The following is a 27,021-nucleotide window of genomic DNA, read 5'->3' as shown; positions in this document are numbered from 1 at the left end:
ATTCGGTCCAAGATGAACCTGCTACCAGAACCATATTCCAATTACTGCAAGCATCTCTCACCACTTAATTACCCCTCTCTGTCACAACTAAGCTCAACGAGGCGGCTGGTTATGGCACTGTCATTTCCACACTGTAGTGGCCTAGTGAGAGGAGCAAGTGGGCAGGGGGATTGCTGCAACCTACCTGATGTGGTTGTGAATTCAAATGCCTCCACTTTCTCTACAGACGTGGCTTCTAAACTAGGGCAAACTGCAGGTGTGTATTAAAGTCAGTTTCTGTCTACAGAAACATGGAAATTGATCGTACAGACAAATGGCCGAGGAGGACAGGCACAGAATGGTTCATATCGTAGCTAGTTGATTTGTTTAACAATAATGCAATGCAATAAAAGATTCTTCCCACAATGCACTTTGGCTACATCCCTGGCCCTAATTGGTATTCATGCCAGTGTCGCGGTTCACAGTTTTCCACTCACCGGTGAATGGATATTTCAACGGACGAGGGCTCCATTACACAGACTGTTCTTCCAGCTGTGTCCTTAGGATTCTAGTTTTGTCCTTGTTGCCTCTTGAGTGTCACTCTGAACACCTGTTGCTAGGTAACCACCAATCGGCAGAGCTCCCTTGTTTCGTGGCTCTTTTAGAGGATGCTATCAGACCGGGCTCCCCGATTTGGGTGGGGAGGGACTGCCAGGTAGACAGCACTGACTGCTACCTGCAGCCATGCCTGGGTGATAGACGATAGGCGATTAGGTTTGCGTAGTAGAAATTCTCTGTATAGAAAATATAGCCTCTCACCAGTAGAACCTTCATCCAGCGACTCTATAGACCCGCTTTAACAAACCTTATTACTGATTGAATGTTGACAAAGTATTGGGCTGTGTCTGGAGCTGAGGCCTGTGTCTGGAGGAGGGTGTGTGACGTGGGAGAGGTGAGGAATGCTGGGACAGCAGAGACGGAGGGACATTCTGACTGCATCAGTTAGTCACTGTGTGATGGCCAGTGGGCTGGGATCTTTACATGGGTCAATGGCTCCATTCATTGTCTCTCCGAAAGTTTGATTAGTGGGAGGTGGCTGAGAACGGTCTGATAAAGAAAGTGTGTGCGTGTGTGTGTGTGTGTGCGTGTGTGTGTGTGTGTGCGGGGGGGGGTCCCCAGTGTGACTAGTGGTAGCTTATAGGGGGTGTGATAAATCCTCCACCATGCCAGCTCTTACCTCAGTCCTCTGATCAAACATGGAAGGCCCAGTGTAATTCCACCTCCCTTTCCACCAGTGGGAAAACGTACAGTTTTTGCCCACTGTATATGCTCAGACATACAGAGGACGTGTCAGAGGGGAGGGGGAGGAGGCCAGGGAGGCTGGGGAACTAAGGCTTCACTGAACAGCTGCTTTGTTGTTCTTTAGCAAGGAAGAGTCATCGTTTCCTCCCTTTGTCCTCTTCTTGTCTTTCTTCTCTCCCTCGCTCAGAGTAAAGAGGTACATTGTGAGGTGGAGCAGTAAAGGAGGGGCACAGTGACTTGGTCTTTTTGAGTGTGTGTTATGTGTGTAAGTGTGCGGGACGTGGGGGTGAGAGAGAGAGAGAGAGAGAGAGAGAGAGAGAGAGAGAGAGAGAGAGAGAGAGAGAGAGAGAGAGAGAGAGAGAGAGAGAGAGAGAGAGAGAGAGAGAGAGAGAGAGAGAGAGAGAGAGAGAGAGAGAGAGAGAGAGAGAGAGAGAGAGAGAGAGAGAGAGAGAGAGAGAGAGAGAGAGAGAGAGAGAGAGAGAGAGAGAGAGAGAGAGAGAGAGAGAGAGAGAGAGAGAGAGAGAGAGAGAGAGAGAGAGAGAGAATGTATTCAGTTCAAGCCTTAACTTGCATTTATTCTTGCCTGGCTCTTTACGTGACTGTAATTTGATTCTGTAGCTGTTCTTGGAAAGAGGCTGAATACGAGGTATCTAGGTATCTCACATCAGGAGGAAAAGCAGAACCTAACCCAACCACATCTCTCTTGTCGGTGACAGAGGCTCTACACTGCTCTTATTGTGATGTTTTAATCATTCATAGCAGGTATTCTTCTGGTGATGTGCCTGAAGTTTACTCACCATTAAGGTAGGGCACAGCTCACATGGCTGCCAAGACTGGGATAGGCAGGGAGGGCAGGTAGAGGCAGGTAGGGCAAGCTGAGGCAGGTAGGGCAAAATGAGGCAGGGGCAGGTAGGGCAAGATGAGGCAGGTAAGGCAGGCTATTGATTTGGCCTTTTCTTAACTGTACTTAGAGTCTGTACTGTAGTAACTGCATGTCACTTGTACCATAAACAAACCATTTCTTGTCAATCTGATCATCTGTTCCCATGGCTACATTTCAGCCAGCTATGTTTTACTTGATATGGTTACATGTAGTCTGTAGAAAACATGTAGAAAAGTCTTTCTATGAAAAGTAAGTTATGAAATTGAAATGAAATGGGTTTAACCGCAGCATGTAGGCACTTGTAATAATCACAAAGCTCATGTCATCAGGCCTATATTTAAGATCTCTATCTTATGCAACTCATCTCAGATATCTAGCACACTTTCACAGTAACCCACTATGACAATTACTATTTTTAGGGCCCTTTTCACCAAAATAGACGTGCTGCCTTTCAAAGTTACACGTTAGCATCACAGGCTGAGGTGACAACATTGAAAGACACAAGTTCAATCTAGTTCAGACTTCCTTCATCCACCAGTGCATCTAAAGTAGTGTTTCCATGGAGGTAGAAGTGTGCTTTTGTCAACTCTTTAGTGCTTCAGTGAAGCTGTGGTGATGGTGTCTGCTATGTTCTGCCCTGCAGTTATAGCATGAATTATGAATGTTTCCCGTTGATGGTGAAGCTTGTGATAGCAAAAAAGCCTCTGGAATACGGTCAGAGAAAAACATCATTGACTGTTTTAAGTTTAGAAAAAAAAGTGTGGCCTGCTACACAGAGAGAGACCAGAGAGGACAGGGGAGGCTTAACTTAACTCTTCACTTTACATTTAGTCATTTAGCAGACGCTCTTAGCCAGAGCGACTTACAGTAAGTACAGGGAGATTCCCCCCGGCAAGTAGGGTCCTTTCCCAAGGACACAACGTCATTTGGCACTGCCAACCTTCAGACTACTAGCCCGATTTCCTAACCGCTCAGCTGACTACCTGACCACCTGACTTTATCCAGGCAAATACTGCAGAATAGCTGTGTTATTGGAGCTGTTTATTGTTGTGAGGATAGAGAAATCACAGCGTGTTTGATAGCAAAGGAGGTAACAGTAATCTATGTGTATTGTTTATTTAACTCCTCTGTGTGTGACTTGCCAGAACAATGCTGGTCTATTATGGCTGAATAGCAGTATTGATTTGATGTTTGCATCAAAGAAAGACAGGATCTTCCCAGCTAAAACATTAAGGAATTATCGATTTCTTCCTAAGTGGTTTTTGGATTGTGTTTCTACTTGTTCCTGTTGTTCATGCAGAGTACTAGTGAAGTCTCTCCTCACATACAAACCTCTTCAGAAGGGTATCACACAACCGTCCGGTTTCACATGTAGTACTGCGCTCCGACTCCCAGCATGCCTTGCATTCCATAGTCAGGCACATTACCTGAACCTTGTCGTGGCAGAGAGAGGTCTTGGAGGTGGCTGTCAACATTGCATGTTGCCAACCCTTTTCCTTTCTCCGTCTTGTGCTGATTGGCATGTGGCATGGAGGAGAGGGAGCGAGGCAGGCGGATAGCAACCACTCCAGGTACTCTTGAATCCCCCCCCCCAAGAGAGGACAAGAGAGAGGGGGAGAGAGGAAGAGAGAGGAGAGGAGAAGACAGGCTTTGTATGTATTATGTATTAGCCTGCAAATGAACTGTAGCTTGTCAAACAAATTTGCAAATTAAGCATTGCTGGCAAACATATTGTGTGCAGGGTTGACAGTCACGCTCTCGCACATGCTCAGTCCCTCTCCTACTGGGGCCCCAGTGGCCCTAAAGGGTATGAAGAGCCTGCCAATCTCCTGCCCCAGTCCCTTATGCCTCTGCTATCCAGATGCCTGTTTTACAGTGCTGGAGAAGCAGTCACTGAGCTGATCAAACATGACGGTCACCTTGTATGTTTCTGTGGGAGTTAGCTTGGCATTGGCCTTTTTGTTGTTGAGCGACTTGATGAGTAGCATCAAGATACTGAACCAGCGGTGGTATCCTGCTCTGCATCACAGCCGGCTCCAAAGTGTCAGTCTCTGATGTATTAGCTTGCTACATGACTGAACTGGAGAACAAGTTTGTCCATAGTCTTGCCTCAATGTGACCGCCCGCTCTCCCCGGAGAGACCTGGTCTTGAACTTGAGTTTGAGAGACGGTGCAAGTGAGCTGCAGGAGAAGCTGGAGAGGCTGGTGAAGTCCAGAGGATCAGACCTTTTGGATGTGTAATGACTTCACTCGGGCCAGTGTGGGTCTGTGTGGGTGTTATTGACCCAGTCCAAGATGGAGAAGGCCTGGCTCGTTACCTCAGGGGAGGTAGAGGGTCTAAGGTTTGGTGACAGGACAGATGAGAACCCAGATCAACAGGGATCGTGTTCGAGACTCTCCAGTCTCCCAGTGCCCCTGTCCTCAGACCGGACTGTCCGTCCAGCCTGCCTGAAAGACACACCGTCACCGTACACTGTCTCAGAGCTCCCTTGGGTGTTTCCTTTCAGCCATAAGTAAACGAGGATGGTTTTCACAGCAAGAGGGTGCTGACCTTACACAGAGATTTGGTGTGTGTGCTTGTGTCTGGATGCATTCGGGCACTTCTGGTTAGAGCTGTAGAAATGTGTTTGTTGCGGAGGCCGTCTTCCAGTGTGTGTCTCTGAGCCCAGTGGAGCGTGTGGAGCGTGTGGAGAGGATGTTTCAGCTTGGTTTCCTCTCTAATCTCTGGGCTGACGAGGGCAGAGCTGCGAGCCCGGCCCCAGTATTCCACTCATCTGCAAACACACACACCACCACAGGGTCCAGGCTAGGGGACATGAACTACACACACACACACACACACACACACATGCAAACACACACACACGTACGCACACATAAGGGCTTGTATGGGAAGCCCCTCTGTTCCCTTCTATAGGAACATTTGGCCCCTTACTGGTCTTGCTGTTGGAACTGCAGTCATTGTTAGTATGGGTCATTCTAAAGCAGGATAATGGAATTTTCCTTTGTCTCAGCATGAGGTCACTGTCTCTGAAACAGAAAACGATGCCATCAGCATTTCAAATGGCCAGACCCCATAATTCTATAATCGCTGTCACTGTAAACCCTATTATTACGCTGATATTGATCGGCCCATATTGACGAGAGCAGCAGAGGCTGGCATCTGAAAACCTTCCATCTCTCAGAATGCGCTAATGAGCTGTGTTCTGAGCGGTGTTCTGGCCCACTTCACCCCCCCCCTCCCCATCCCCCCCCCCTCCCCCATCCCCCCCCCCATCCCCCCACGCCCCCCTCGGTTCCTCCTCTGAGACCCTGACCAGCACCGATGAATTAGGAGAGGAGAGTTTGGATGAGTTCCATCAGAGGCTGCTGTTGTCTCAGAAGACTCCTTCAGGAACTATTTCCAAGTCAGTGAGCTAGCCTCAGCAAGGGAACAGGACGATATGAAAACACACACGAGGAAAGAGAGAAGGCTGAGGTTTATATTTCTTGTTTAGATCCTTTTCATGTAGGTCCATCGACACAGTGACTTTTGGGTAGCCTCCCCGGGCAGGTGTGTAAGATGGAGGATGGTTAGACAGCAGGTTTAGTTCTAAGCCACAGCAGACAAAGCCGACAGGCAGTTAGCAGTTAGAGAGATTTATGTCTGCATCCAGAGGGAAGGTTTTGGGGGCTCAGTGACGCACGCAGCCTGTTTTATATCCTATTGGAGCGGGGTTAACGAGGATTGGAGAGCAAGGAGGGACGAACGAGAGAAGAAGTGCGTCTCTCAGTCTTTCCCCTTCGGCAGCTGTCTCTGCAGCTGACCTGTCCGCCCACTCCTCTTCCAGATGGACCCAGCAGGGCACCTCTCTTTCTCCCTCCTCCCTAGGATCAGCATCACAGTGTCAGCCAAAGCCCCGCTCTGTGTCCTCCTCCCGCACATCTTCCCTGGAGCGCCACGAGAGCAGAGGGCGCCTCTGAGGGTCTGTTTGTCCGTTTGTGCTGATGTGTGGTGGAGTTCTTTTACACCGGCATCCTTTCTCACATTCACTCTTTTCATCCGCTGAGGAGGTCACACGTAAGGCCGCGAGGGTAGCTATCGTTTCAACCATGCATAGCCTGTTTGTTAGCAGGAAGCATCCGGACCATGATGTCTGCCTTATGGCCTTATTTCTCTCATTGCAGCTACTAGATCTGTGTAGGCTGGAAATGGGGGTCAGATTTGAACACGCAGCATTCAGCTGTTTCCACCTCGAGGGATGGGGAGAAGAGAGCTACTGTACGTTTCCAGCCAGCTGCTCTCTGATTGGATGTGTATAGCTGACTCAGCCGAGAGAAGTCCTACCACAGAGCAGGGCCAATTAACCAGCAGCCTGCTATAAACAGATGCTCCACCTGGTACACTCTAGTTTATTGTTACTTTAATCAGAGCACTTGAAATCCAGCTTCCTTAAGGCTTTGGCAATTGGCAGCAGTCTTTATTAGAGTTCCGTCTACATGCATACAGAGTCATGAAGATTTTTACAAAGTTTGTTTGTTTCAGTGCTTCACGTGTGCTCGCATGGGTGTTTGTGTCTGTCGGTTAGTCTTTCTTGGGCAATGCTGTACATGCGTGACTCTGAATGGCCAGTAAAGTGTGCTTCTAAGTAGGAAAGGCATGGTCCACTCTCCTCTCTCCATTCTCCTATGTGATCATGTTAATTCCCGCTTGTGAAGTTGTCAGTCCCAGTCTCCAATGAGGGCTCTCTCTGCTTCACTGGGCATAATCTCCGAGCAGATCAAAAGATGCTGCAGAGCACTGTACCATGCTCCTTAGGCACGACAACTGTGGCAGAGCAAACCATTCATCCTCCTTTTCGTTCCCTCCCTCCGACTGTATTTCTCCTCTGTCTCTTTGAATCCTTTTTCTCTCTCTGACACCCTTTTGCTGGAGGGGGTGGCCTTGTATCTAAAGGACTGTGAAAGAGTGCCCACTTTTAAAGAGCAGTTTGTAAAAGAAGTGCGGTTTAAATGGCTGCTTGAGTTTGCCAGCAGAAAGAAAACTGCCATTAGTTTCTGTGAAAGTCCCCAGAAATGGCTTGAAGCATGAGATTTACAACCTCCTGGCTCCTTCACACAGGCTGGCACACGGGAAGAGGGAAAAAGAAGACAACTGTCAACTGCTCACAAGCTGCGAAACCACAACTGAGGACTTACAACAGGCAGTCATCAAAAGTGATATGTTATGGGTTTCCCATCGGGTGCAGCCCAGTGCTGCACTCAATGGGAAACCTATAAAATATCCCACTGAGTGAATAAAATGCTTTCTTCTCTGGCAGAGATCTTGGCTCTGTGTCTGATATGTACAGAATATAATATGGGGACTGTGGTCAGTGGCTCGATGAACCCAGTTGAGCCCCAGCTGCACTGTGAGTGGCTGGTCAATTTTTGCCGCTTATCTTTTGGTTGTTTTTTTGTTTTTTTTCGGGGGGGGGGGAAGGGGGTACTTGTGTACACACACACTTCTTTTCTTCACCCCAGCGGGCGGCAGGGGGGTCGAGGGTTAGCTTAGTGTGGGCCTGGCACGGAAGGGCCGCCTGTCCAGAGAGCCGCTAACAAAAGAACACCAAGATCCCACAATGCCCTTCTCTCCTTGTCACTGAACAAAAGCCTCACAGAAGCCCACAGTGTCCGTCCTCACTCACCCTGCTGACCCCAGTGAACTCTCTCTCTCTCTTGTCCCTTCCCTGTTTCTCTCTGAGACTGTGTTCCTCGCTCCCTCGGCTTGTTTGCCATTCGGCAAGAGTCACGGGGTTCTTGGCGTTGAGGTTGTAGTCCTTTAAGATTGGGTGTAATTACTGTCCAGCAAGGTTGTCATGATTCACATAGTACCTATTCAGGTTGTGAAATGTTTAGTTTCTATGCAGGTTGTGATACATTGTGCAAATACAGTCCACGGTTGTGGTCTGAAAGTCACTTATGTCTAGTTCTCTGTGGATGTAGCTTCTAATGTTCTTCACTAGTCTCACCCTGTGTGAGAGAGCCTCCTCCCTCTCATCATGCCACTCTAAGCAGACCTACAGAGCGCCATGCCACATATCCCACTCTAAGCAGACCTACAGAGCGCCATGCCACATATCCCACTCTAAGCAGACCTATAGAGCACCATGCCACATGTCCCAGGTGAGCAGACCTATACAGCACCATGCCACATGTCCCAGGTGAGCAGACCTATACAGCACCATGCCACATGTCCCAGGTGAGCAGACCTATACAGCACCATGCCACATGTCCCAGGTGAGCAGACCTATACAGCACCATGCCACATGTCCCAGGTGAGCAGACCTATACAGCACCATGCCACATGTCCCAGGTGAGCAGACCTATACAGCACCATGCCACATGTCCCAGGTGAGCAGACCTATACAGCACCATGCCACATGTCCCAGGTGAGCAGACCTATACAGCACCATGCCACATGTCCCAGGTGAGCAGACCTATACAGCACCATGCCACATGTCCCAGGTGAGCAGACCTATACAGCACCATGCCACATGTCCCAGGTGAGCAGACCTATACAGCACCATGCCACATGTCCCAGGTGAGCAGACCTATACAGCACCATGCCACATGTCCCAGGTGAGCAGACCTATACAGCACCATGCCACATGTCCCAGGTGAGCAGACCTATACAGCACCATGCCACATGTCCCAGGTGAGCAGACCTATACAGCACCATGCCACATGTCCCAGGTGTCATCTCCTTGCTTGTCAGTCCACGTTCCCCCCCCCACCGCCATTCAAAATAGGGGTTCTATTGATTCAGGCACCCAACAGCCACCTCTCAGAAACCTCGCTTTAGCCCGTTCGCTTTGCGATCCGTCCGATCGCTTGTCCGCCGTACAATAGAGTTGAATTGACTCAACTCACTCCACAGTGTAAGTACAGCCCACTCTGGATATTTACACTGAGGAGTGAGTTGAATTAATTGCAACCCGATTGAACGGAGATCAAGCCTCGAACTGCCAGGCAGATGCCAGCTGTTGAGATGACAGTAGTTGTGTACGTACTGGTGTTCTGTGTGTCTGAACAGAGCCTGCATCCTCCAGAGGGCTGGCTCCTTCTGACCCCGTCTGAGTGGTTAAGGAGCTACTGCCAAGACCCGCGCCATGTTGGGTTTTTGTTGCTTCCTTACACACTTTAAAAGGGATGTTGGCCTCTGTCACCAGATTTAGTCTCGTGTTCTGTCATTAAAAAACGAGCTGACGTGGACACTGCATGGTAGAAACATTTTGGGATATTTAAGAATGCATGAATAGAGTGAAGTGTGCTGCAGGGATGAGGTTGAGAAACGAACACAAACATCATTGCCAGATGTTAGGGATGTTAGGGAGTCCGAGTGTGATTTGCAGGTCTGGGTTACATCATGACTGCAGTACATAATATGTAATTATGTAATTACATAACACACAAACACGCCAAAACTAGGCTAAAATATTAGATATACTGTAATTTCAATTATACCAGCACCTTTGCATTCTAGTTAGAGTAGAATGGCTGAAGAAGTATTTAAAGCATTTCAAATGTTGGGAGACACACATGCACAATATTACCTTGTGAGTGTCTTGGAGCAAGTACTACCCCTACACAGCATTGTTGTTCTTTAAATAGGGTACAGTAGGCCAAGACTGAGTTATGAACCAGCAGTAAATCTGTTAGCAACACAAGATGACCACTGTGGCTTGTTTTGGGCTCATGACCTCAGGGTTTGTCATCATGTGTGGTGAACAGCCATCAGCATGGAGCCATAGAAGAGATGGGAAGAGAGATGAGGGAAAGGGGGATGAAGGGAACTCGCAAGTGAACAGCTGTTAGAGGCGTTACTCAACATGTTTCCACCTCTTCACTCACTGTGAGTGCTCTGCTTACCAGGACAGCCCAAACACACACACACACACACATTTCATAACTCACAGAGCATGCAAATGCGTGTCAGCCTCATACCCATCCCATTTACCACACCCCCTCTTTTTTGTTGTGGTATCCATCACGAGTGATCTCAACAATGTCTGTGTACACATTTCAGTTCATATTTAAATGTTAACATGCATGCAGCCATCAGATCAAATCAGATATAAATGGCTACAACACATCCTATATTTACATTAACGGTGTACCCTTTCTGGACAGTCCCCAGCCTTGATACACTCAGGGGGCTATGGTAAAGGATCTGTAATTATCAGGCCATGCATTATGTGTGCTTGCAGCGCTCAGGGCTGTAGAGTACTTCTAGAGGACGTCTGAGAGCCTAAATCCAGACAGGGTGCACTAAATCCCCCTGGGATGCAGCCTGCACTCCTCATAGTGAATATCTAACCACTGTGCGAACAGGTGGAATATTACCGCTTTGGAGGGGAGGGGAGGAGCTCTTCTGGTTGGTTGCTCTGGTGTTGCTCAATTTTTAAAGATAACAGTTGGAGGCCATGCTCTCTGCAAGTCTCAGCAGGGTTTTAACGGATGTGTTTTTTCGTTCCTTGGTAATGAAGTGTTACCTTCCCAGGGTTCGGCCCATTCCTAATGAGCTGCTCTCCCACTCTGCCCTGCTCTGACTCATCCTGCCAATGAGGGACACATGTTCAATTTGAACTCTGTGACCCAATCTGCAGCAGCATGCTTCCTCACATTGACGCATATGGCTACTGAAACTGCAGTCAGCCAGCCATTCTGCCAGCCAGCCAACCAGTCAGCCAGTAAACCATCCAGGCAGTCAGTCAGACAGTCAGTCAGACAGCCAGTCAGTGATCCAGTCAACCTGGGTGAGGTGCAGGGAACATGCAAATATTCACACCTACTGGCTTCCTAAATTCCTACGTCACACAATATGACCTTATCTCCAATGTGTTTATTTGGCTGCTGTTACTGTTTTACAATGGAATGAGTTTGCATAGGACCTGACTTAACACTTGTGGACATCAATTAAACTGACATCAGGGGTGGCTACTGCACAAAGCATGTCTACGCACAACATTGACTGACTTGCTGCCTATGTGACAAAAGAATTGTGGATCAATAGCTGAACAAATCAGTGGCTTATGAGCTTATTTATAGTTTGTATGTGCATATGTTTTTGTGTGTTAGTACGTGTGTGTAAAAATGTGATCCTTGTAGCCCTTTGACTCTATGTGTGTGTGTGTGTATGGGTGTGTGTGTGTGTGTGTGTGTGTGCGCGTGTGTGTGCTTGTGGGTTTATGTGCACATGTTTGTGTGCGTGTGTGTGTGTGTGTGTGTGCACACGTGTGTGTGTGATGTCTCCTTCAGCTGTTTGACCGTGTACGGGAGGACAACCCAGACTTCCACCAGAAGATAGTTCCCATCAGCAGTGAGCTGACGCAGCCTGGCCTGGCCATCAGTCCGGAGGATGTGGAGAAGCTCACTGCCTGCATCAACGTCGTCTTCCACTGCGCCGCCACCATCCGCTTCGACGAGCCTCTCAAGTGAGAACCCACACACACACACGTAAACACACACACACACCCATTCTCAAACACACACATCGACACTAACATTCACAAACAATGAGTTTAGACACCACAGGTGTCCTCTGGCACATTCCAGCCCCCCCACCGTAGAGACTGGGGTCTCTAGTCTGCATAAAAGCAGTGATGCCATGGCCTTTGTCTGGTCTACGCTTGATGGTGTATACTCAGAAAGACCGGGTACTATTTGCTCATTGTGTCATATAGCAGGAAGGGCCACTGTGCAGAGTCTTCTACAGGATGTTTGTGTTCTGATGTAGCATAAATGGAAGGATGATGTTGAGAACAAACTGACTTCACGATAGATTTGCTTTATATTTGTAAAACAATTCTGCTTCTGGAAAAGGATGACTAAACACAAAGGGCTTTAACAATGAACCCATGATGAATAAAGGATACAGACACCAAAACTGTAACACAGAATAAAAGTGATGAACGTTTTCCCAAATGAGTTCTTAACTTACCGAGTATCGTCGAAACTCTTTGTATTGTCGCACGAGACGTTTTAGTACATGTCATCAAAGTGAGGCAGTGTGTATCAGTGTCACCTAGGCCTGTCGCCCTAGGCCTTGCTGCTGCGACTGAATATTTCCGAGGACAGCAGTCTGTCGATATGTTGAAGCGGCATATGTAATGGCATTTTCTGGCGGGTGCATTCCTGGGCTGGTAGGCCATGACTGTGACTGTGGTGTTGCTCAGCTATGTGGGGCACATGCTGATACACGCCGGAATGGGTTTGGATCATTTCTGTTACACCAATGAAAAGAATGTGACGCCATCCAGATATAGATTTCAAATCGTATTATTGCGATGTCATGCAGCAGATTACGCAAAGTAGAATGTGACAGCGGCGCTGGCGTAGTGGCATGGTGTCGTGACCTATGGAACAGAGACACGTCGACAGATGAGAAGGAGACACCGATAGGTGGAAAAAGAGAGGAACTATGTTTAGGCTGTCTCAGTTAAGACTGAGGTAGTGTACATCCCTCAGCTTGCAGTTTGCTGAAGCGAGAGAGTGACTTGTCTGATTTCTCTCCCGGGGTAAAGGGCTTCTGTGGGATTAGGCGGTGACAGCTCTGTCTGCGGTCAGGTGTCTGTGCCTCTGGGAGACGGAGAGAGAGAGAGAGACGGAGAGAGGGAGTGAGACGGAGAGAGGGATAGAGATGGAGAGAGTGTGATGGCCCTCTGGGAGCAGGAAAGGGCTGCAGATGGATGTCTAGGCTGGACTAACAGCTCAGTTTGCCTTCCTCCCTGTAATCTGAATGGTTCCCAACCCGACAAGCAGAATATTCTCGTTGTATCGCTTTTTCAGGTTTCATCCCTTTATCGCTATTTTCTCTCTCTCTCTCTCTCTCTCTCTCTCTCTCTCTCTCTCTCTGTCTCTCTGTCTCTCTGTCTCTTTCTTCTTCTGTCATGCTCTTTTCTTCTCTCCCTCCCTCCAGTCTTGCTTCAGACTCATAACTCTCAGTGTTCCAGGCAACAACCTTGTTAGGGAGGGCAGGGGCATAAATCAGATGACAATGTTCTCGCTGAAGCTGTGGGACAGAGAGCAGAATACTTCAGATATCTGCAGCCACACCTCAGACCGGTCCTGCAACCCTCTATCACTATCAAGAACTGCAAGGCTAGCGCCAAAGTACTGATAGCCGTGGTAGTGTTTTTCACGCTAACTGCTAGCAGTCGTCTGTCACCCAAATAAAGACACTACAGCGTCAGTGTGGGTATGAGTCACAGGCTTGGAACAGCCCGGAAAAGAAACAGCTAGAAGGGGTAAGAAGGTACTACAGTCACAGTGGTGTTTCTCCAGAGTTAGCTGGCCCATCAGACCGGAACCGTCTCCTCACGGCGACACCGACTGTCACGAACGCAAGCCTCCCCAAAGCTGTCTCTATAGGGCCACATGATGCCGCCAAACCAAAACTGATTTATGCCTTTGGACCCATCAACCGTCACACACATTCTCTCTCTCTCTCTCTCTCTCTCTCTCTCTCTCTCTCTCTCTCTCTCTCTCTCTCTCTCTCTCTCTCTCTCTCTCTCTCTCTCTCTCTCTCTCTCTATCACACACACACACACACACACACACACAGAGTGCCTCTGTCTAAGCAGCACTGTCTGTCCCCCATGGCAGTCTGGTTTCATTCCTAGGCAACATTCTCTGCTTACGTCACTATGGTTGTCACAATCCTCCTTCTAGGTGTGTCATGGACGGATGTGGTATGCTATTTGGAGATTTGTTTTTGTCGGTAGACAAAGCAAAGGCTTGCATGGCTTGCGTGCTTATTGTGAAATTGGAGCAAATCACTTAAGCATGAAATAGTTTAAGTGGTGACACTGATGATGCCAGTGTGTCTGTCAGAAGTTGCTAGTTATTATCATCCTTTCTTTCACTATCTGTAATTATACGTCATCATTTCATTCATTAAATTCCTCTCTCTTTATCTCTCTCACCCTCTCTCTCCCTCTCTCCCTCTCTTCCTCTCTCTTTATTTCTCCTCTCTCCATCTCATTCTGTCTATAACTGGTTTGGGTCTGATGTATCTCATTATGCTTCCTGTGTGAGAAAATAAACCAGAAAATGCAAATGCTCCTTGTTGAAAAGGCAAACATTTGAACACACCTTGTCTCTCTCTCTCTCTCTCTCTCTCTCTCTCTCTATCTCTCTCTCTCTCTCTCTCTCTGTCTCTCTCACAGACACACACACACACATATAAGCTCACACACAAACCCCACAGGCCCCACACGCATTCCCATGGAGCTCTATTGTGTCTTCCTCCCCTCTGCCAGGCACGCCCTGCAGCTGAATGTGATCGCCACTCAGAAGCTCCTGTCTCTGGCCAAGCAGATGCAGCACCTGGAGGCCTTCATCCACATCTCCACCGCCTATGCAAACTGCAACCGCAGGCACATCGACGAGGTCATCTACCCCCCGCCTGTCGAGCCGAAGAAGCTCATTGACTCCCTGGAGTGAGTACAGCCTCATTTCTACTTGAGGCAGGGATCCATGTGGGCTCCCTCTACTCTCATCCATTCAGGGACCGAACCGAGATTTGATTTCCGAGTTAAGAAGTTGATTTTTTGGAACCAAGCAGTGTTGCTGGAGAGGATTTTGGAGGCCAAGGAGGGTTGTCAGACAGCTCTGTTCACACCGTGCAGATAGGGAGGACCTGAGCTGATGTGTACAGTACATCTCCCTGTCTGTCTGCCTGTCTGTCTGCCTGTCTGTCTGTCTGTGTGTCTGTCTGTCTGCCTGTCTGTGGTCCAGTAACATCCGAGTCCTCTTGTGCTGTGTCTGCAGGTGGATGGATGACAGTATCGTGCGTGATATCACCCCTCGCCTCATAGGGGACCGTCCCAACACCTACACCTACACCAAGGCCCTGGCCGAGTGTGTGGTCCAGCAGGAGAGTGACAAGCTCAACATTGGCATTATCAGGCCCTCCATAGTGGGGGCCAGCTGGCAGGAGCCTTTCCCTGTGAGTGTTACCTCTTACCTGGGCAGAGGAGCAGCATAAGCGGGGGGTTGTGGGTCAGAATGTCGACTGTCGCTGTTTGTTCATCTTATGCTGTGTGGAGGTTTGAGCACGTTCAGGACTGAATGCGGTGATTCTGCCAAACTGCCCAGAATGTTCTCCTCTTGACAATTCAATGTCTCTACAAATGTCTCTCTCTTACAGACTTTGACCATAACCTTTGGACAGCCATAAAATGGGACACTGTCATGTGTAAAGTTGTCATGATGTTCCAGCCTGTTGATGTATGACGCTATCATTATTAAAACAGTGTCACATTTCAGTCAAAGCCCTAGGGCTAGTGTTCAGACTGCCTGTTCACATCCATCATATTCTGTTGTTATTGGAAACAGATAGAAACAAGCTATTGGTCGCTGTAACACTAGTCAATACCCCGCCTGTGTTCTGGATCCTAAGCGGCTCAGGGATGAAGGCTTCACAAGACCCGGGTCAGGATTAGTATTTGGGGTATAAAATATGTTTGTTCATCTGTCCAGACAGCCTGCTTCTCAGAGGCTAATCTAGACTGACCTTAACATCTGAGATGGAGGGAGGTATTCCTGAAACTCAATAGTCCCTGAGTGTCCCCACAGAAGGTCAATAAAGAATTTTGGAAAGTTCAGCTGAATGCTAGTGAAGAAGACCAGCAGGTGCAGTGCTGATGGGGCTCTCCATACTAAGATTAACCTTTACCGATTTTCCAACATCTCAGCATTAAATTCTATCCAGTTAAGCATTTAAGTCTTCACTTAGTATAAGTGGTGATTATTATCTTTCTCTCCTGCCAAATATCTTTTGGTGCCTGGAAGCCTTAAAGGAAAGATGTAAGTCATAGATGAACATAATAGACAACCCCTTCCTTTCTCATTTATATAGGCTTGTGTTTGTACACCTGTCGCCCCTGAGCCAGGAGTTGTGTGAGGGGACCTTGGCTCTGACTGGCCTGGTCTAACGGGGACACTGCAACCCTATTTGTGTGTGTGTGTGTGTCTGAGATTTATGCTACTCCAATCCCCAGTACTTCAGTATCCCACTAAGTGCTAAAAGATCATTAACAAATCCCCTATCAGGTTTCACAGATTTATTGGCTCCCTCTTTCTCGTTGAGAAAGCAATCTGATTGGCAGTTGACTGCAGAACGAAAGCTCTGTCTACCACATGCATGCCTGTTAAGACCAGAGCAATCTGGCCCCCTGCATTAACCTGAGCCACATACCCACACACCAGCACAGCACTCCTATTTATTTTGTAATGCCATTTTTGAATGGCACGTAATTGATGTTAAGCCGGTGTTCCTACCCACCCGGCCTCCATGTCCATGCTGCCTCAGCACACTCTCGACAGCCTCACCGCTGCTGCTCTGAGCGCTGGAGCTCCATGCCCTTGTCCCTTGTGTCAGGGCAGGGCTCGAGGAAGCGCATGAGGAGCTCCCACTCCTCCCATCACTCAAACACGCTCCTCTCTCTTCTCACCCAGGGCTGGATCGACAATTTCAACGGACCAAGTGGAGTCTTCATTGCGGTATGATTTTACTCGATCATCCATATACGAGTATCCACCTGCCTGTTCTGGGAGTGGTATCTAATCCCACCATGACCAATCTGAAAAAAATAAAATAACATAACTTAAACCTCTTAAAGGTCGAATTCAAGAAAAGCATCCCCACAGTGAAAGTTCTTCTGCTGGTTGTAAGCCTGTATCGTCCTGTCCTGCAGGCTGGGAAGGGAATCCTGCGCACCATGAGAGCCAACAACGACGCCGTGGCAGACCTCATCCCTGTGGATGTGGTCGTCAACCTGACCCTGGCCGCTGGCTGGTACACGGCAGTGCACAGGTTAACACTCCCTGAAGGTGGACTAGGATTGAACCCACACACAAAATCAAATAAACTAACAAGCAGCCCCTCCCCCTGTGTGACTTCTTTACACTCTGGAAATCTTCCATAATGCCTCCCATACATGGGGTTATATAGTAGAGTAAGTGGTGTGGTTGTGGTGTGGAAATATTTGCAGGAGGAATTCTTATCACAGCCATGCAGTGACCTCTTCTCTCCCTACCCCCTAGACCCAAGTCAGCCCTGGTGTACAACTGCACAACAGGAGGCATCAACCCTTTCCACTGGGGAGAGATCGGTAGGTTTTCTTTGTCTGCCATCTGGTGGCAGGGATGAGCAAGACACATAGAACCCCCTGCAAGACATTTCAGCCAGAATGTTTCTATGACATCATGACGTCACCATTAATAAACAGCCGGTGGTATGGTTTTGTCTTAGCAGAGAGTGGGAGACTGAAATGTTTTTCACTGGTGCATTGTTTGCATATGGCTATATCTGTTATCGTATTGCATGTATCATCATATTCATCATATGCTGAAGAATGTTGTGTAACTGGTCTTCAGGGTCATACATGAGTCATGAATATGGATTAATATCAGCGCTCCAACAATCATTGTTAGCTATTGTACAGTCATGTTTACTTCAGCGGTCAGTGAGGAGATTGTAGATTAGATGGCCACAGGCGTCGGGCAGCCTCAGATTAAACTCCCCGGTCTATCAGATTGCAAATCTGATCCTTTCACCCTGAAAATTGTCACCAGATGGCTGGTTTCGGGATTAGGCCTCATCACTCTCACTGACTGTTATGAAACAGACACAGTGCTTGCTAATCTCACTGGCCCACATAGAGGGCTAGGAATCAAGCTAATAATGGGGCCAAGAGGGGTAATGGTGGACACAAATATTCACAGGGTTGGGTTAAATGTAATCATAGGGTTACCTATACAGATCGCTGGTGTGGTGTAGCAGATGTAGCCAGCATCTGACGTGGTGCCACTCCCCTAGCAAAGCTTTGTGGGTGGTGCAGCAGCAGTTTGGTTTAGTAGTGGTCCACTGTGCTATATCCATGGCAACTGGGGTGTGGAGGCTTTTCATTAGCGATTAGCGGTGGTGCTGTTAGCATAGCCTGTGAGCCAGCCAAGCCACATCTGGTCTGTCACCCCGGATCTGATCAATGGAGCCGCTAGCCGCATTGTTACCATGGAAATGCGGAGGGCGGGGTCGGGTGTGATGTAAGGCATGAGGTCACACAGATCCCAGACCATTGGAGGAGGGTCTACAGTGATGTGTACTGGTCTGAATGTCTTCATGTTTGTAATTCTATAAGGTTCAAAAAGCTCAAGGAAACCGGAGATGTTCTACATCTCTGTGATCTCTGTCCTTTATTAACCCTGAAATAGCTGGAGATCTGAGATAGCCCTGAAATTGCTTTTGCTCCATCACTATGTCAGTGCAGGAATAAAATAAAACTGTGTTATTGACTGATATGTATAACTTTAAATCAGAAGATAGGATCAGTGCTTCACTTGCATTCATCCTAATATTGTTCTGTGCTCCTCCCAAGAGCACCATGTGATGTCCACCTTCAAGAGGAACCCTCTGGAGCAGGCCTTCCGGAGGCCCAACGCCAACATCACCTCCAACTACCTGATCAACCAGTACTGGATCCTGGTTAGCCACAAGTTCCCTGCCCTCATCTACGACTTCTACCTGCGTCTGTCTGGACAGAAGCCACAGTGAGACCTTAAACACTCAGGACGCATTGGCAGGAGAACCACCCCATAGGAACTCCCACTAGTTACCTCTGTCAGAGCACAGGCATGGTTCTGGAATTTAAGACAACATTTAGCTCAATGACTTCAGTGTCTTAAAAATGTTCTGAATTGGGGCATGTGGGTAATAGCTCAGTGGTGGAGCATTTCATTCCCGGTCAAAATGTCACAGGTTTAAATCCTCCCCTCTGTCATTTTGGATGAAAGCATCTGCTAAATGAGCACTTGAAATGTTCTACACTATATAACCCCCTCCGTGTCTGCTTCCCTCCCTGGCCAGAATGATGCGCATATTCAACAGGCTCCACAAGGCCATCGGACTGCTGGAGTACTTCAGTAGTCAGGACTGGGAGTGGAACTCCGACAATATGAACATGTTGATGAGTCAACTCAGCCCGGAGGACAGGAAGGTAGGCCCTGCTACTCACCGTTAGGGCTACGAGCTGTGAACTCATCCAGAGCTTCCCTCACAATGTTTTAGATGGATTTGTAGATGGTGCGTATTATCACCATGCCGTTTCAGCATATACACCTCCTTCTGTGAATTTCCTTACTACCACCTACAGACGTTCAACTTTGACGTCCGCCAGCTGAACTGGCCAGAGTACATTGAGAACTACTGTATCGGCACTAAAAAGTACGTTCTGAATGAAGAAATGTCAGATATCCCTGCTGCCAGACAGCACCTGAGAAAGTAAGTCAATTACAAACATGTACCAAAGCACTTCAACAGATATACTTACATGAAGGATTAGAGAAAGGGAAATTAGCCTTTTTTGTTATGTAGGATGGTGATCATGTGATGATCAAGCCTTCAATATTTGTCATGTATGTCAACTTCTCTCACTATTACTCTCTCCCTATACATCTCTGACTGCCCCTTGCCCCTGACACCTCTCCTCCTCTCCTCTCCTCTCCTCTCCTCCTCCCTCCCTCCCTCCCTCTCTCTCTCTCTCTCTCTCTCTCTCTCTCTCTCTCTCTCTCTCTCTCTCTCTCTCTCTCTCTCTCTCTCTCTCTCTCTCTCTCTCTCTCTCTCTCTCTCTCTCTCTCTCTCTCTCTCTCTCTCTCTCTCTCTCTCTCTCTCTCTCTCTCTCTCTCTCTCTCTCTCTCTCTCTCTCTCTCTCTCTCTCTCTCTCTCTCTCTCTCTCTCTCTCTCTCTCTCTCTCTCTCTCTCTCTCTCTCCAAGGTTAAGGAATATCCGCTACACTTTCAACACCCTGGCGGTAGTCTTTTTCTGGAGGGTGTTCATCGCCCGCTCACAGATGGCCCGCAACATCTGGTACTTTGTCGTCAGCCTCTGTTTCAAGTTCCTCTCCTACTTCCGAGCCTCTAGTACTCTCACCAACTAACTGACCGGCAGCAACAGCCAACGAGACAGCACCTTTCGACCCCTCTCTGCCCCCCTCTGATGCACACGCCCCCCCCCCCCGTCCAACCAAGATGACCTTCTTAGTGTAGGTGGTAAAACAAGGGGGACAGAAGAGGAGTTAATGGAGTTTGAAGTATTAGGAGGGAAAGAGGTATATTATTAGCCATGAAATGTATTCATTTCAACAACAACAAATCAGAATCTGCACTGTTTTTTCACCCAAACCCCTGTAGTTCATACAAAGCAAAGTGTCTCCACATCAAATTTATTATTTTTATACCTACATTTTTTTTTTTTAAAGCAACTGATTATATATGCAACTAAAGATCCATCACAATATCCTGTACTTTTCTTCTTTTCTTCTGCTTTCTTCATGTTTTTTTGTCACACTGCCTGTCCTCTCAAATCATGATATATTGCCTTGGAAATTGTGATAACTTTTTCTGTTTTTATTCTTATTTTTGCATACTTGAAATTAATCAGTGCTTCACAATTGGGCACTTTCTGTACATGAATCATTAATGGTATGAAATCTTAAAATATCCATGGTCTCTCTTTTCTAAAGATGGGTGATTTTGGGCAAGTATTAATTTGCCTTGTATGTGTTGCCTATTTAAGACACACACACTAATAGGCTGTAGGCTATACCATTTCAATATTTTAGATATCAACAGTTAGTTGTCGGCCCTAAATCTAAATGTACAGTCGACAGCAACTGTAACACTACAAAGACCTGGCCAGGTTAGAGTTAATACATGTCTAACAGTTGATGGTTGTAATGAAGTACTATTACTACTGATATATCAGTATTTTATTTAACATACAGTTTTGGACTCCTTGTTTGTTTTGATGCTCATTCACCTTTTGCCTGTTTGTACAGAAGTTTCTACTGAGGCTAGGGTTACTACTTTTTCATATTTTTTAATTATTGCATCAAACAAAGGCTAGTCTTATGTAAGCTGGTGAGGGATTATAAATAATACCGCATAAAACACAGTTTTGTGCATATTTACTGTAAATATTTGAAGTTATATATTATTCTTATATATTGTGCCTACCAAAAAGAGAAAGTGTGTCATTCCATTAGGAGCTTGTCTGTTCTACAACAGAGCTTCCCAAAAAATCTACCACAAGTATTAGCGTGACAGCAGACCAGTATTCATATAAACAGATGAAGAAATGTATGCACAGTCTTTGTACATTTGATGTATTGACTCCTGGCAGACTAATTGATATCTTGAAGTGAAAACAAATTGAGAAAGATAACCCAAAACCCATCTTCAGAAATGAAATACTACATTTTTGTATGCTAAGCTAGTTTTTGGGTGCAAACATGGTGACTGTTCTTTCCTGATTTCAGGAAGGGACCATGACCCAACCCATCCAACCCAATTATCATGCTATGGATCTTAACTGTGAAGTAGCATCAGAAAGGGATCAACATAACATCCAGCTTGTTAGTGAAGTTTGTTCTTATGTGTGTGTCCTGTTGACAAAAAAAGTGGTGTACATGCTTTTGGATGCATTCTAAAAGCAGGTGAAACCAGAGGTGGACTGACACTTCCTTACAGCCACACCTGCGCTATGATTTGTGTCTCATAAATGTTTTTCTAATACCATTTGCAGAATGTCCAGTCACCCTTTGTCTCTGGCTCTGGCTCTGAAAACACTTCATTTAAGTCTGCTTGGCAAAACTTAAATAAAATCTAAGAGAACAAACATACTAGTGTGCTATACATTATGCTCCATTATCCTGTTCTTTTATGTGCAATAGTTTGTCTTGTTTTACATACTAGTTACATACTATTACCAGCAGTAATAATATGTAACTGCATCAAACTGTTCAATTTCTGAAAGCAAGACTTTCAAAGAACATACCAAGAGAGGGTTCCTCTTTGTACACCATATTGTCTTAATCATAATTCAAAAATCGGAATAAATTACAACCTGGGGTACATGGTGGTGTAGAGTACAGTTGTGGCCTACAAACCTTTTTGACAAAAGAAGACATTAAATACTCCACATTGACAATGTTATTAAAGGACATCTTGGGGCCACAATGTAGGCTAGACAACTTCAACAGCAGTCAACTATCATCCTCATGCTTATTTTTATAGTTTTATTTTTAGGTCAGCAATCACAGCAATCAATTGATGTGCAGCTGTAGAATCTCTTTAAAACTGTGGCTGAATAAAAGTTTTAAAAAAAACACCTTACCTGTGGACTGGTGTATAGTGTATATGAACAACATCACTTTAGTAATAAACTGGAAATAAACTCATTCCCTACTCATTCTCAACCCTAACTACAAACCCAAAACAAATACTGAAAAATACCTAGGCAGTCAAAATGCAAAGATGAAAGTGTAACATTGTAGACAGCTTGTTTCCATATCAGTGCACTGTAATTAAAATGCTCAAAGACTTGGAACAAATAATAATACCTGACGTTTACAGCCCCAAGATATTCATTTCAAGAAACAATTTTCATTTTCATCTTAATTGGTCAAAAAAAACAAAAAAATCACAGCTGTCCTTTAATTGCAAAATACATCAAAACATAGACAATAGGGTCTACAGAAACTATATGAAAGTCTGTCAGTTGAACATTCTTGTGCTTTGTCACTTCCTGTATGTCCCCAGAGCAGGGGGCAGGAGGCCCAGGTCCCAGCTCAGGCTGGCTTCTCGCTTGCAGTGTTGTCTGCTAGTAGAGGTGCATTGTTATTCATCTGGCTGCCTAGGTATGGAGCCTAGAAACAAATACAACACAGTGTACTGTAACATTATCAACACCTAGAAGACAGGGATTCACTCAAAGATTCTCAAGTCACTGCCAGATCGAGTTTTTTTTCAAGGTACCTCCCTGGGTCTGTATAAACCCAGTTTGAAGCGACAGCCGATCACATCAAAGCAGAAACCAACCAGTCCATGGAGCATTCCTGAAGGAAGATACGTAGAAAGGATTTAGGCTAAAAAAATGTTATTGTATTTACCGTTATGTCACAAAAATGAGCATGGGAACATCATCGTGTGAGACCCATCTTATACTATATTACATGAATCAAGTCTGAATTATCAACATATTTTTGATCATTTATACTAGTATAGAAAGTAAAGGGTAGACCAAGAGTTACCTGTGGTGGAGAATATGCCCCCGATGATGCCACACAGCCGTACCAGAAACTGCCCGAGTGGCATGTGCTGCTCGCTGACCGTCACCATCAGAGAACTGGTGTCGTACTTGACGAAGATACCAGACACTCCGTGGCTGCCCGCCGCATGGTTTATCACCCTCTCCTGAGGACAACAGAGCTTCTGTTTTACACACACATGTGCTCTTTACTGTCTGCCTGTGATACTGGTCCTGATGCAAAAGATGCACTGACACTGTGCACCCAGCAGGGGGAGTTCAAGGCAATTCCCCTGTAGGATTCAAAGACCATGCTGATGAAACGTCATGACATCGCAGTGGTAGCCACATCGATCGAGCTTGGATTGTGGTGGTCATTTGAATTGACTTCCTTTTCAGGCTTTTTTTTCTCACAAACCATAACCTTTTTAATCTACACTTTATCTAAACACTTGAAAAGTAACAGGGAACACAGGAGGACTTACCCGCTCAGTCACAGAGAACTGGTGTGTGTCTGCAGACACCTTGGATGTGTGGAGCTTGGTGGGAACTACTGTGATAAAGTACTGGAACATATGGTTATCTGGAATCACAACAATGTCAATCTTAAATACACAATGCACCAACACAACAAAAGAAGGATATACTATGCAAAGCATTTAATCCGCATGAACTGTAGAATTTCAAAATAAACTAAATTTGTACAGTCAAATATGTTTATTTTAGGCATATCTAAATTAAAACGAAGGCTTTGCTCCAAAATATATGCAGTTGAAGTGTAGGATTATTTCCCAAGGATAATCTAAAAGACTTTCATGTCTGCTATAATAAAGCTATACCTGCACTAATCCAATTCAAATGGGTACAAAATAGCAAATAGTTTCATCCTTATTGTGGAAGGATATGCAGTCAGAGATGATGGAAATATATTTACAGCAAACTATAACAGCAAATAGAGTCCCTCCAAAGCTAACAACATTGCACTGGTACAGTCTAAAAGGACACATAAAGACACACTCCATCATTTTTACTGGTTTCATGGAGGAGCAGTAACTTACTGTTATCTGTGATTTTCTCTGTGCCGTCCAGAGGATTGATGATGCCTGGGATCTCCTCGCCAAAAGACAGATGGTCTATCCGATGGGAGAAATTGTATGCTGCATGGCAATGGGGAAAGACAACTAGTGATGAACACTGAAAGCCTTTATTTTACTGAGACCCTATAAATTCTGACATTAACCTTAATTAACCTTGTAAGTGTTTTGCATCAAAAAGGCAAAAATGTAAGTCTGTGCATAACCGCATTACTATTTATTTGACAGAAAGTTTTGATGGCTTTGTAGTGGATGACAAGTGAGTGGTATGATAACTTACTATCATGGCTGACAAAGGCAGCTATGTGTGCGTGTCCACGAGGATGATGGATAGGCCTGACAAAGACAGCAAATAAGGACTATGAGTAGTCACCAAAAGCAACAGCACAGAGTAGTAATTTACAACATTGTATAAACATGGCTGTAACTAGACTATTTACCCACTGTTGGGTCAGACTTACTTTCCCACTGTGACATGGAAGTTCCCTGCTACTTTGTTGACATAAACGTGCCCATGGATCCTACAAGCACTAAGAGGCTCTGTGGGGTTGTGTTCCCTAAGCACACACATACACACAATACACACTCCTTGTTATTACAACACACTTGCTTGAATTACATTGTAATCTCACCATGCAGAAGGGTATTGTTGAGGCAACATAACACCCAGACTGACCGGGGAGGCAGGGCAGTGGGGGATCCCTTCAGGACACTCTTGTACAGGACCTCCTGAAGGGCATGCTTCTCTCTCTGGCTGTTCTGGACCAGCAGCAGAGTCCTGAGGACCAGAAGCAAGTCAGACACTGACAACAAAAAAGATTCTAGAGTTCAGAAGCTACCTGCACAGGTAAAAGCATATTACTGTGAAAGCGGTCTGAGGAAAGTTTGTACCTGTGCCACAGTCGCTGTTGTGGAGACAGCTCAAAAATAACCTAAAATTATAAAAAATGCATAGATACTATGGGTTTTAAAGTTGAATATGTAGGGTGCTGTTAAACACAAGTATGCAGATCATACTATCAGAGTAATATATTTGAAGAGGACGTTTCTATAGGCTTGATCCACTTACGGGCTCATAGCGAAGACCATTAGATGTGATCATGGTTTCTGCCAGATCCAGAATGTCTGCACCCACATCTGAAAGCAGCATAATACATGTATCTTAAATGTATACATACTACTTCAGAGATGTATGCCAAAATTGTACTTTTGCAGGTTGAAAACTTACGCTGACATTTCATGGCAACGGTGATATCTACGTTTATTCTCATTTTGCTGTGAATACCAAAAGATAAGTGTTATGTAGAAATCCATATCAAAACGCGGCCTGACTTTGAAGTCTAGACAGACACTATAGCCTACCGCAATAAATAGGCTACGTTAACCTTTAGACATACCTGGAAAAATCCTTATCAACTTCATAGTCATACTTCATCCAGGTTTCTCGGTAGACAAAAAACTCAAAGAAGGCAAGCAGTGCCATGGCAGTGAATGCTATCAAAGACACTGCAGAGGACAATAATCAACAGTCATTCAGGGTAATGGAAAATTCAATGCTACTCGATGCAGTAGCATACAATTCTGTGATAATAACAAAGTAACGACTGTAATATGCACCTGTTCCCCCGGTAGCAGTTGTCTCTACATAGCTTTCCGGGATCTTTGGAAAAGCATCCAACTCCTTCACCAGGCTCAGAGCCTTCTTTTTCGACAAACGCCTCATCCTCGCGCGGACTGTTTACCTCCTCCCTTGCTCATGGGTAAACTGAAACACATGCATCATCAGTTACAATCACAAGTGTTGGCTATCCAATGTGGTGACATTGGCACTCTCATTTGTTTCTGTAAATTTACGTTTGACTATTATCCCGACCCCAAAACTACTCCCAACCATGGTCACTGTATACAATGCATGCATATCGACTGGAGGAAGCAATTCCTAGAACTGTCAAGACAACGATCATCGCTACATTTCAACAGCAAATGACAGTAGCCTAATGCAGGAATACAATTAAATTCTATTGAAACTGACCAGTTGAGGCGGTCCATCACATTTAATTTCCAAATCACCATCCATTCCCAAGCACCTATCATCATCACATTCAGTCATTCACTGTCTTTCGCACTGTTCCTACCTGCGTTAATACGTTTAGAAATCTATTACCTAGGTCTTACTCATTAAACCTATAAGGGTTCATTAAACAAAACCACAAGAACAGAATATGAACACGCTTTAACATGACAATAAGATTCTTCCTTATTTTTGACAGTATTATCTTCACTGCGCCTGCGCCAGTTTTTGACAAGATCGCAGGGAGTGAAGTGTTCCCTTGTATCCACCAGGTGGAGCTCTAAATCCATGAAAACGTGGAATCAATGAAAATAGGTTTATCCTCTGTGGATTTCAGTTCACAAAGCATTGGTTACACTGTGTTATGGTGTCGATCTGTCTGTCTTAAACCCGTGGGGAAGATGCCAAGCAATACCGAGGCGGGTATAGAGCTTGGCAATACAACCTTATATTAGGCCCAATGAGTGGTTTGCGAGCTACACAACTAATGATCATGGTAGAAGTCATTTAGTTGCAACCCTTGCCAACATTGCAATATCGGATTCAATGCTCTGATATTTATTGTATAGATTCGATTTTTAAA

General features: G+C 45.9%; 2 protein-coding genes across 5 annotated transcripts in view; one reads left to right on the top strand and one right to left on the bottom strand.

Annotated features, from left to right (window-relative positions):
- The window catches only part of LOC146276547 (fatty acyl-CoA reductase 1), a 35,381-nt gene extending 13,518 nt beyond the window's left edge, over positions 1-21,863 (top strand). For 2 of the 3 annotated variants that reach the window (XM_084701618.1, XM_084701619.1), the window contains 11 exons: positions 11,444-11,619; positions 14,446-14,625; positions 14,957-15,134; positions 16,646-16,690; positions 16,885-17,003; positions 17,234-17,301; positions 18,568-18,739; positions 19,056-19,185; positions 19,342-19,469; positions 19,962-20,295; positions 21,505-21,863. In XM_084701618.1, coding sequence (XP_084557744.1) covers positions 11,444-11,619; positions 14,446-14,625; positions 14,957-15,134; positions 16,646-16,690; positions 16,885-17,003; positions 17,234-17,301; positions 18,568-18,739; positions 19,056-19,185; positions 19,342-19,469; positions 19,962-20,124 — 1,359 coding nt within the window. In that variant the 3' untranslated portion in view covers positions 20,125-20,295; positions 21,505-21,863. The remainder of the gene's footprint in view (positions 1-11,443; positions 11,620-14,445; positions 14,626-14,956; positions 15,135-16,645; positions 16,691-16,884; positions 17,004-17,233; positions 17,302-18,567; positions 18,740-19,055; positions 19,186-19,341; positions 19,470-19,961; positions 20,296-21,504) is intronic. The other variant, XM_084701620.1, reaches the window with a different exon arrangement.
- Positions 21,864-22,197: 334 nt separating this feature from the next.
- LOC146276546 (endoplasmic reticulum-Golgi intermediate compartment protein 2-like) lies at positions 22,198-26,638 on the bottom strand. Of its 2 annotated transcripts, none has more exons than XM_084701621.1 (14): positions 26,503-26,638; positions 25,985-26,132; positions 25,765-25,873; positions 25,596-25,642; positions 25,437-25,504; positions 25,259-25,299; positions 25,044-25,145; positions 24,829-24,924; positions 24,648-24,703; positions 24,332-24,430; positions 23,759-23,856; positions 23,278-23,440; positions 23,003-23,082; positions 22,198-22,893 (listed from the first exon to the last, which is right to left on the bottom strand). In XM_084701621.1, the coding sequence occupies exons 2-14, from the start codon at positions 26,088-26,090 to the stop codon at positions 22,816-22,818; spliced, it is 1,143 nt and encodes a 380-aa protein (XP_084557747.1). In that variant the 5' UTR covers positions 26,091-26,132; positions 26,503-26,638; the 3' UTR covers positions 22,198-22,815. The 2 variants fall into 2 exon arrangements, with proteins under 2 accessions (XP_084557747.1, XP_084557748.1); XM_084701622.1 differs by having other exon boundaries at positions 26,400-26,606.
- Positions 26,639-27,021: the final 383 nt, after the last annotated feature.

Source organism: Hypomesus nipponensis, chromosome 7, assembly GCF_054491055.1.
Source record: "Hypomesus nipponensis isolate SF chromosome 7, ASM5449105v1, whole genome shotgun sequence".
Taxonomy (NCBI): Eukaryota; Metazoa; Chordata; class Actinopteri; order Osmeriformes; family Osmeridae; genus Hypomesus; species Hypomesus nipponensis.
This window is presented reverse-complemented; position numbering and strand designations above follow the sequence as displayed.

Coding starts and splice junctions, on each gene's coding strand:
- LOC146276546 (XM_084701621.1), bottom strand. CDS start 26,090: ATGAGGCGTTTGTCGAAAAAGAAGGCTCTGAGCCTGGTGAAGGAGTTG. Junction 25,874..25,984: donor AACTGCTACCGGGGGAACAG/GTGCATATTACA, acceptor TGTCCTCTGCAG/TGTCTTTGATAGCATTCACT. Junction 25,146..25,258: donor CAACAGCGACTGTGGCACAG/GTACAAACTTTC, acceptor TCTGGTCCTCAG/GACTCTGCTGCTGGTCCAGA.